Genomic DNA, 9,409 nt, shown 5'->3' on the forward strand with positions numbered 1-9,409 from the left:
CATTTTCTTTCTGTTGACAACAAAGATGATCAGCTCATCACTGTGCCAATCTTGATGTGGCTGTGTGCCAAGAGATGTAATGTGTGTTTTGTGTTCCTGAGTGTGCATCCATAACCTCATAGCAGACTCACCCAACAGCTTTGGTGCCACTACCCCTCCCATACCCAAGCTCAGGCTTCAGAGAGAAGAGACGTGCCCAATGGGCAATCAGAGTAGGTGCGATTTGCGATTGGCGTGCATTTTCATGCGAGCGCACAATTCTCGCGCCTTTGTGACCGCGGGCCACTCATTTCCCGACCATTTCTTCGTCTTGGCTACGTTCTTGGCCCCCACTTGTGTTTTTGCTCGTTCCATCTCCAAGCCAGTTCTTCGTCTTCCAGAGCACCCCATCAACAACATTCACCATGGCCGAACACACAGGTATACTACAAACAATCTCGAAATCAAGTCAAAAATCGAGATTCTCATCTTCCAACTTGGAAATTCGATCTTGATTTCAATTTATGCGCTGTACTCGATGCAGAGGAAACGAATTTGCTGCAGCCGACGAGCAGGTTTCAGCTGCTGAAGGACATTCTCGGTCTCTACCCGGCCATTGATGGCGAGAAGCACAAGTCAACTGTACGACCTCCCAATCGCGAATCAATTCATTTATAATGAACGATTATTATTGATTTTAGCTTTTTTAAATCGCCGACTCTGCTTTCGCGGATTTAATCATCTGATCTTATGAGTACTTGCTTTCTTTGCGATCCAGCTGGGCACTGCGGGCTGGCTGCGAGCCGGCGTGCTGGGGGCCAACGACGCCATCGTCTCCGTCGCCGCCGTCATGGCACGTCTCTTCTTTTTTTCATTTTTTTCATTTTTCAGAATATTTATATTATATTTTTAATTTTTTTGCATAATCTGTGCGATATTTTTTTCACGTGCTAATTCTTATATTTATTAATAAATATTTTACAAAATTATAGGTGGGCGTGGCGGCCAATCAGTCGAACTCGCAGGGCCAGGTCCTGATCGCGGCCCTCGCCGCCCTCTTCGCCGGCGCGCTCTCGATGGCCGTCGGCGAATACGTCTCCGTCGCCTCCCAGAAGGACATGGAGGACGCCGATCTCGAAAAGTACCCTTCCTGCCCCGCGCGTGTCGTGCGTCGTGTGCGATCGCCAACCCGCGTGTGTCATGCGTGTCGTGTGTCGTGTGTCGTGTGTCGTGCGTGTGTGCGATTTTGGTGTAGGGAGCGGTGGGAGCTGGAGAACAATCCCGAGGGCGAGCTGGAGGAGCTGAGCCTGCTCTATCAGGAGCGCGGCGTCGATCCGGTCACCGCCACCGAAGTCGCCCGTCAGCTGATGGCCAAGGACGCCCTCCAGGCCCACGCCATCGAAGAACTCGGCATCCGCGACTTCTCTCAGGTGTGTGTCGCCGTGTCGTGTCGTGTCGTGTCGTGTCGTGTCGTGTCGTGTCGTGTCGTGTCGTGTCGTGTCGTGTCGTGTCGTGTCGTGTCGTTGCTGACGGGTGGTGGGCTGTGGTCATAGGCACGTCCGTTCGCGGCGGGTATGGTGTCGTTCGCGATGTTCATTACCTTCGGCTGCATTCCGCTGCTGGTCGGCGCTTGGATTCCCTACCGCTGGTACGCCATCGGCGCCATCACCGGCGTCTCGCTCATCCTCCTCGCCATCTCCGGTACGCCACACACACCCCCCGCAGCCCCATGTATTGCAACCCAATGTCTTACCTGCGCTGTGTGTGCGGTTGTGCGCGTGTCGTGTGTCGTGTGTGGTGCGGAAACAGGTGCTGTCGGTGCGTTCTTTGGTGGCGCGAACATGCTGTTGGGCGCGTTCCGAGTGACGTACGGCGGTGCGCTGGCGATGGCCATCACCATCGGCGTGGGATTCCTCAGCGAGACCCTCAACATCAGCGACATGAGCTACCGCGACGAGTGATCACCGCCTGCCCCCCTCACCCCAATCTCTCTCTCTCTTTCTCTTTCACCCACACCCACCACACAACACGTCGTATGTATTGTACGTCAAATTTACTTGACTTTAATATTTAACAATTATTGTTATTTTCACTGCTCAAAACAAAAAACACAAAAAAGAGTTATTATTTATTTAATTATTTATAAGTTTGCACAACCTCGCAAGGTCCTGCTGTCTTGTTGTTTTAGAGTCGCCCTGGCAGGCCCACTGGTCGGCTGCCGTGGGTGGCGAGATAGGCTGCGAGCTCGTCCGCCTGCTCCCGCTCGCGCGCGGGGTCGGGCTTGACTGTCGCGAAGTTGCCCACGCGAATCCCAAAGTAGTCGACGTGGTACCGCACGCCCTCGTACAGATCTATGCTCAGCAAATCTGAACACCTCTTTGGGTCATCGCCTACCACACAACAACACAACACACGGTCAGGTACGGTTGCGTGTCGCCCCTCAACCCACCCGCCGAGCGCTTCGCACACACACAGCCCCGGAAGAGTACCAAGGTCACAGATGGCCAAAGGGTCCTTGTTCATGCCGTCGCCATAGAATGCCTCGCCACCGAAATGGAAGGGACACCCATTCCCATCCGCATCGCACGGGCCGAGCCCTGGTGATTCAAGACATGACGACCACGACCACGACCACGACCACGACACCGAGAAATCAGGAACTTGATGCTCCAGTTCTGGTGAGTTGTGGCGCAAGCGTCAGTACGAACCGAAGAAGCCGCTGCAGCAAGGCGCCATGTGCACGACGATGTCCTTCCAATGGACCACCCGCCACGACTCGATCCCCAGCGAGTTGAAGGCCTTCGCGAAGCCCGTGTCCCCGACCCTGATGTCGCATACGACACACACGGCACACACGGCACACAGATAAGCGAAGATCGCTAGCGCAGCGTGGACTGGTCTAGGCGCACCTGGGCGAGCCAAAGGTGTAGACCTTGATCTGGTTCCCGTTAGGCTCCGATGAGGCGGCGTGGAAAGCAAAGATCGAGGCCAGCGCTCCGCCGAGCGAGTGGCCTGCGGGGCCGTCGTGTGTGAGACAAGCTTGCTTTGGAGGCGTTGTTTGTTTAGTTATTGTTATTGTTAGTTGTATTTATATTTATTGTTATTGTTATTGTTATTGTTATTGTTGTTGCTATTATTGATTTTGACTTGGGTACCCGTGGCCATGACTTGATAGTCGGGGAACTTGCTTGTCACGCCGACGAAGGCATTCATGAGCCCGGACTCCAGAAGGCTCTGGTAGTACCAGCAGAAGCCCTTGTGAATGTTGAACTTGACCTGTGTATTGGTTGTGTATTGGTTGTCGTTGTTGTTGGTTGTTTGAAGAACAAGATGAGGCGGCGAGCAGTAACCTCAAACCCGGGGAGAGATGGTGCACACCTCGCTGGTGATTTCGCACAGGTCGACGTAGTGTAAGACGTTGTCGAGAGATGTCACGATGTCGTGCAGGGCGTCCAGCGTGCCGTTGGTGCCCTTGAAGGCCACGATGATCTCCTTCCTGCAGTCGCACATAGTTCGCAAGTTGGTCTATGCAGCACGTGTGGTGCGAGGGAGTTTGCAGCGTGACCTGTCATCATCGACGCCAATGTAGGCGAATGCGTCGCTGGTCTCGGCGGTGGAGGCGAAGGTTTGGAGTGGGTGGAAGGTGGACGACAGGTTGCCGTTCATCTCAGGGTTCTTGAAATTCCAAGACAGGATCTGGTGGTGTTCTCCGCCGTTCAGCACCCCGACGGCAGCGGCGTTGAGAGAGAGAGAGAGAGAAAGAGAGACCTTGGGGGGGAGCAGCCGAGGAGGCGTCAAAAACTTACCGCACTCGGCGGAGCGTAGGCGCTGGCAGAGTAGTAGACCATCCTGCGGGCCAGGAGGTGATCGTAGGGCGCCTTGGCGCTGTACGTGCCGGACTTGGCCGTTGCACACGAAACGAAAAACAAAAAACACAGCACCACAACGCAACGCATCGTCTCCTCTCTCTTCACAGAAGAGAGCTCTTTTGATATCAACCCTCTCCACTTCCTCTTCTTGTTCTTGCCCCCTCGCGTACTGCTAAAAAAGGCAACGCTTTCCTTTTTTGGTGATTGGATGAAGTAGGCCAAGGAACGGCTTTTTCTTTTCTTCTTCTTGTAGGTGGCTGGCTTGCTGTAGGTCTATTCTTCTTCTCTATTCTCTTGTTCTCTTATTGAATCATGGAGGGACACCATCAACAAGATACGTCCTACGAGGGTGAGGTGGGCGAGGGAGACCAGCTGGAGGACCAGCATGTTGTGCTGGCCCCCGCCGGCCACCATCAACATCACCACCAGCACCATCACCAAGGCGGACACCACCACCATCAACACCAGCACAACAGCGGTCCTCTGCCGCCTCACATGGGCCAGACTGCTGCTGGCCCCCTCCCCATTCCCTGCAAATTCTTTGCAATGGGGATCTGCAAGTACGGCGAGAACTGTCGCTTCGCCCATTTCGTACGTGCCCTCCATTGTGGCTTTAATCTCGATTTTGAGGCTAAAATTTGGACCCATTTTGGCGAATCAAGATCCCCCAGCGACCATGGAATGGGACGAGGGGCAGGGGAGGGCACCGTGGTCATCGAGGGGGTCGAGTAGGAATGGCCGCGCCTGCAGATGGGGGCGTCGCGCCTGGGATGATCGCCGTGGGAGGCATCGCTCCTCAGCATCAGCGCAGCTACATGGGCGCCGGCCAACATCCAGGATTCCAGCATCAGCAGCTTCAACATCATCACAACAATCGAGGAGGATTCGTCCCTCGCGGCCGCGGCTATGGAGGAGCCGGCGGCTACATGGGCCGGGGGAGGGGCGGCTATCATCATGGCGGCGATCAGCGGCCGTACGGCAAGCCACCAGGCACCGACTACGAGAAGAAGGAGGAGCGGAAGGAGCAAATCGTCGACTTCTTCCTCGTGCTCGATCTCGAGGGTAAGCAAGAGATCCTCGAATTCCCTGTCGCCATCGTTAACGTCAAGACCCTCGAGGTCGAGGACTTCTTCCACAGGTATGCTCACTTGCCCCCTTCCATTGGACATCAACATCTGCTTCATCTCTTGCGCCGTAATCTGATTTTGATTTAGATTTTCGATTGGCTAACGTCAACGTCGTTGTTCTAAGGTACGTTCGTCCGGTCACCTTCTCGGACGAGCAGCTGGCGCAGTACATCAACGGCAAGTACGGCAAGTTCGGGCTGACCGAGAAGTGGTTCGAGAGCGCCATGCCCTTCACCGATGTGCTGGTCCAGTTCAACGACTGGCTCGGTCACCACGGCCTCCTCCACTCTATCCTCAGGAGTGGTACGCCCGCCCATCCGCCATCAGCACCTGCCTCCCACCGCCCAGACGATGTCCCAGTCTCTGACGTTGTGTGTCGTACGTGTCGTGCGTGTGTCGTGCGTGTCGTGTTGTGTCGTGTGCCATCGTGTGTTGTGTGTGCGATAAATAGAGGACGGCGAGGAGACGGGAGAGGAGCGGCAAGCGGCCTACTCGTTCCTGTTCGTGACGTGCGGGAACTGGGACATCAAGACGCAGATCCCGCGCCAGTGCGCCATCTCCAAGTTCGACATGCCGGGCTACTTCCACGAGTGGGTCAACCTCAAGGACGTCTACCTCAACTTCTACAAGCACAAGGCCCTCGGCATGAGGTCCATGCTGTCCGGCCTCGGCATCCAGCTCGAGGGCGACCACCACAGCGGCAAGGACGACGTCCACAACATCTGCAAGGTGCCCACTGTTGTGCAACCACTTTTGCTCGCACTCTGATGACTTACTCTGTGTCTGTATGTGCTGTGCTGTGTGCTGTGTGTCGTGTGTGTGCGTGTCGTGTCGTGTCGTGTCGTGGTAGATTGTGATGAGGATGGTGAACGATGGCGCGCTGGTCGAACCGACGGCCAAGAGGGCCATCGAAACGGGCTATGTAACCTACAAGTACCAGCACCGCGTGTAAGCTTACACGCGAGAGTCCCCGCCCCCCCGCCCGCCACACGAACTGCCCGCCACACCCAACCAACCATCCATCCAACCAGCCACACCGGCGTCGGTAGAGAGAGCCTGCCCCGCCCGCCCACGCCCCTCCAGCCACACAAAAATTACCCACTAAATCCGCCAATCAACTCTTCTAAACGTGTGTCGTGTGTCATGCTCGCGCGCGGTGGTATGTACAACATGTGCGATGTTTATGAGTGCTTGAAGACCTGGATGATGTTCTGCTTGGTGGGCCGCAACATGAGGTCACACGCCCCCAGCCGAAACTGGTGTGTCGTGTGTGTCGTGTGTCCCCAACCGCGACAACGGAATCGAGTCAGGCCATCTCAGGAGATTGGATGAAGGTGGTGTGGAAGAGACGAAGGCCTACCTTTCCGGCGGGGCTCTGGTGGATGTCGAGCCCGTGGGGTAGCACCAGGGTCCACCCGCTCGAGAACACCACTTCCCGCTCGCCCCGGTTGTCGAAGCTGGCGAGCAGCTCGACCCCGTGCGCCTGCACAGCAACGTGGTGTCACACGGCCATTCGAGTATTGAAGGGGGACAACGTGCGCGCGCGTGTGTGGCATCGTACCTTAAGGCTGTCGGTGAGCTCGTTGAGCGCGGACTGGAGGGTGTCGAGCTGCATGTCGTTCTCGAAGGCCGTCACGACGTGGATGCGGAGGCACGGGCGGGTCACCTTGCGATTGATCCGCACCACCAGCTCGCAGAACCGGATCAAGTTGTACACCTGTTGACCAAAGGAGACACTATTCAGACCACAATGCGTGCGTGTGCGGTGCGTGCGGTGCGTGCGTGTGCGCACCTGATGAGTGTGGCACAGGTTGGGGTCCCTGATCCATATCTCCTGGCTGTCCACGATGTAGGCCGCGAAGATGGACTCAAAGTTGCGGCCCAGCTGGCCCTCTTCGATATTGATCAGCCCTCCCTCGTGCGGCGTTCTGTTATACACGCGTCACGCAGCCGCATTAAGGAAATGCTAGAACGTCGCTGTAAGGTGGCGGTATAATCGCCGGCTTTAAGGAGGCGGCGGGCGGTACGGGAGAGAGAGCGAGCCGGACTGCGCAGGAGCCGCGGGAGCCGGGCCGCCGGACATGTAGGGCGAAGGCGGGGCACCGGGCTCTGCGCCACGATAGGGAACCGGCGAGGACGGAAAAGAGGGAGAGGAAGCTTTGGCGCTCGTAACTGTGTAGCGTTCACCGCACGCACCGCACGCACACCGCAGGATGTTTAGCGAAGTCTTGCGCCAAAGCCACAAGAGCGAGCGGTACGACGCGGAGCGCACCAAGCGGCTGTGTGGAGACCGATGAGGACCCGCGCGAGGGCAGGTCGGCCGGCGGAGAAGGCAGCACCAGCGCGCCCGGATCCGTCACGAGACTGCCACCGCCGCCGCCTCCACCACCTCTCGACCTGCATCATCCGCTGCACTTGTAAGCCGCGGCTGCATTCCGTAGTGGTGCTAGTGTGTCGTTGGTGGAGAAGAAGGCGGTACGAGGACTGCTGCTGGGCGAGAAGGGTCTTGAGCTCCTCGGCACGGTTCATGTAGTCCACCACCTTCCCCTTCAGGGTGTCCACTATCCGCGGGTTGCGCTCCACTACACATCTCGCCAAAGTAGTGCGTTGTGGTGAGTTTGGAGTGCAAAAGAAGAAGCAAGTAGAAAAAGGATGCAAGATGTTTGGGGGGGGAGGGGTACTCTTGAGCACGGAGAGGAAGGCATCGAGGGCGAGGGAGTAGAGGCGCACTGCCTCTTGGTAGTTGCCCGCGGCATCCTGCTGGGCAGCCGTCTGCACCAGCCCCAACCCCTGCTGCAGCAACCGCGAGCAGTCTGCCATCTCTTGTGCCTTGGTTGACAATTTTACTTTATTTCTTTTTATTAAATTTTATTATCATTGCGATTTATCGCAGTTTCGATTGCCACGTCACACCTTGGCCAGCACTGTATCAGGTATGATAAAATGTTTATGTAGAGTGTGATTGTTTTGAACACTTCAAAACCATCATCCGAATATAGAGAGGGCTGAATGGAGAAGATAGAGGAGAGTAGGAGAGACAGCATACTGTCTGTTGAGGGTGGGTGTGGTGCCTCAGAGAAGCAGGCACCTCCCACGCGCGGCATCTGCAGCGATCATGAAGAGTAGAGAAGAGAAGAGAAGAGAAGGTGTCGACGGGTCCGCTTGGGAGTGGTCGAATGGCGCCTGTTCAAGGGCACACGGGCGTGTGGACCTCGCCGCCGCCGCTGCCGGTCAGGGTGCGGGCCGCGACGTTGCCGTTGATCTGCGCGTTGGACAGCGACACGTCGGCCGTCGGGGCCAGCAGGTTGCCCTGGAAGTTGAACGCGGTCACGGTCACGCTGGTGGCCGAGCAGACGTTCCACGTGATGAGGCCGTTGGACACGCCGCCGAGGTCGGTGTCGAAGCCCGAGAAGTCGACGGCGTCGTCGCCCACCAGGTTGACGACGATCTGCTTGACCGATGCCACGTCAGCGATGGCGAAGCGCACCCACGAGGCCGAAGCGAGCTGGGCCGTGGTGAGGGTGAAGGTGATCTGCGCGGCGCCGCTGGCCGTGCTGGCCAGGGTGATGCGGTTGCCGGAGCCGACCGAGGCCGCGATGCCCTCAGCGCTGCAAAGCGCACTCGAAGCCGACGACAGCGAGGCCGACACGTCGGCAAAGTCGAGGCGGGTGAGGGTCTCGATGTCGCCTGTCACGGCCTTGCCGTTGTTGAAGTTGACGCCGCTGACGGTGGTCGAGGCGGGGGTGACCAGGTTGCCGCAGTCCACGGCGCCGGCGGTGAAGCTGACCGAAGAGCCCGAGGCGATGAGCGTGGCGGCGTTGGCCGCGTCAGCAGTGCACTGGATGCGGGTGCCGAAGCCAAAGTTGCGAGCCACGACGCTGCCGTCGACGGCCACCTTGCCCCACACGTCGCCGTTGGTCATGTTGAAGGCCACCGCGCGCGAAGGGTTGCCGGTGAGGTAAACGTTGTAGGCCGCGGCGCCGCCAAAGAACGAAGGCGGGCACGAGGGCGCGGTCGAGGGGGCGGGGGACGGAGGCGCGAGAGAGGGCGAGGCCGAAGCGGAGGGCGACGGGGCGGCGGGTGAAGCCGAAGCCGAAGCCGAGGGCGACGGGGACGACGAGGGCGACGCAGAGGGCGAAGCCGAGGGGGAGGCGGAAGCCGACGGGGAGGGCGAGAGCGAAGGCGACGCCGAAGCTGAGGCCGAGGGCGACGCGGAGGGCGAAGACGAAGCCGAGGGCGAAGCGGACGACGAAGGCGAAGGAGCGGCCGACGACGAAGCCGAGGGCGACGCAGCGGGAGAAGCCGAGGCCGACGGCGACGGGGAAGGCGACGACGAGGGCGAGGGCGACGCGGAGGGTGACGACGATGGCTGAGGGGTCGACACGATGGTGGACGGGAACGGCGAAGCGGACGGCGAAGCCGAGGTCGACGGCG

General features: G+C 58.3%; 5 protein-coding genes across 5 annotated transcripts in view; 2 read left to right on the top strand and 3 right to left on the bottom strand.

The window, feature by feature from the left end:
- Positions 1-404: 404 nt before the first annotated feature.
- On the top strand, positions 405-1,940 carry ACA1_261050 (nodulin 21 family protein; the record flags this gene model as incomplete). Its single annotated transcript, XM_004333662.1, has 7 exons — positions 405-420; positions 524-621; positions 758-826; positions 993-1,120; positions 1,235-1,409; positions 1,533-1,680; positions 1,789-1,940. The coding sequence occupies 7 exons, from the start codon at positions 405-407 to the stop codon at positions 1,938-1,940; spliced, it is 786 nt and encodes a 261-aa protein (XP_004333710.1).
- A 223-nt stretch (positions 1,941-2,163) lies between these two features.
- On the bottom strand, positions 2,164-3,827 carry ACA1_261060 (lipase, putative; the record flags this gene model as incomplete). Its single annotated transcript, XM_004333663.1, has 8 exons — positions 2,164-2,330; positions 2,469-2,576; positions 2,688-2,803; positions 2,889-2,991; positions 3,135-3,255; positions 3,358-3,475; positions 3,545-3,686; positions 3,791-3,827. The coding sequence occupies 8 exons, from the start codon at positions 3,825-3,827 to the stop codon at positions 2,164-2,166; spliced, it is 912 nt and encodes a 303-aa protein (XP_004333711.1).
- Positions 3,828-4,774: 947 nt separating this feature from the next.
- ACA1_261070 (three prime histone mRNA exonuclease 1, putative) lies at positions 4,775-5,927 on the top strand (the record flags this gene model as incomplete). The annotated part of the gene is made up of 4 exons (XM_004333664.1): positions 4,775-4,986; positions 5,100-5,278; positions 5,427-5,704; positions 5,826-5,927. 4 exons carry the CDS (start codon positions 4,775-4,777, stop codon positions 5,925-5,927), a joined length of 771 nt encoding a protein of 256 aa, XP_004333712.1.
- A 229-nt stretch (positions 5,928-6,156) lies between these two features.
- ACA1_261080 (MIT domain containing protein) lies at positions 6,157-7,795 on the bottom strand (the record flags this gene model as incomplete). Its single annotated transcript, XM_004333665.1, has 8 exons — positions 6,157-6,231; positions 6,336-6,458; positions 6,537-6,692; positions 6,768-6,903; positions 7,003-7,147; positions 7,248-7,372; positions 7,455-7,557; positions 7,657-7,795. 8 exons carry the CDS (start codon positions 7,793-7,795, stop codon positions 6,157-6,159), a joined length of 1,002 nt encoding a protein of 333 aa, XP_004333713.1.
- A 367-nt stretch (positions 7,796-8,162) lies between these two features.
- ACA1_261090 (uncharacterized protein) overlaps positions 8,163-9,409 on the bottom strand; it is a gene marked incomplete at both ends in the record, with an annotated part of 4,463 nt that continues 3,216 nt past the window's right edge. Inside the window, one exon of the mRNA XM_004333666.1 lies at positions 8,163-9,344. Coding sequence (XP_004333714.1) covers positions 8,163-9,344 — 1,182 coding nt within the window. The remainder of the gene's footprint in view (positions 9,345-9,409) is intronic.

Source organism: Acanthamoeba castellanii (genome assembly GCF_000313135.1).
Source record: "Acanthamoeba castellanii str. Neff unplaced genomic scaffold scf7180000084769, whole genome shotgun sequence".
NCBI classification, from domain to species: Eukaryota; Discosea; order Longamoebia; family Acanthamoebidae; genus Acanthamoeba; species Acanthamoeba castellanii.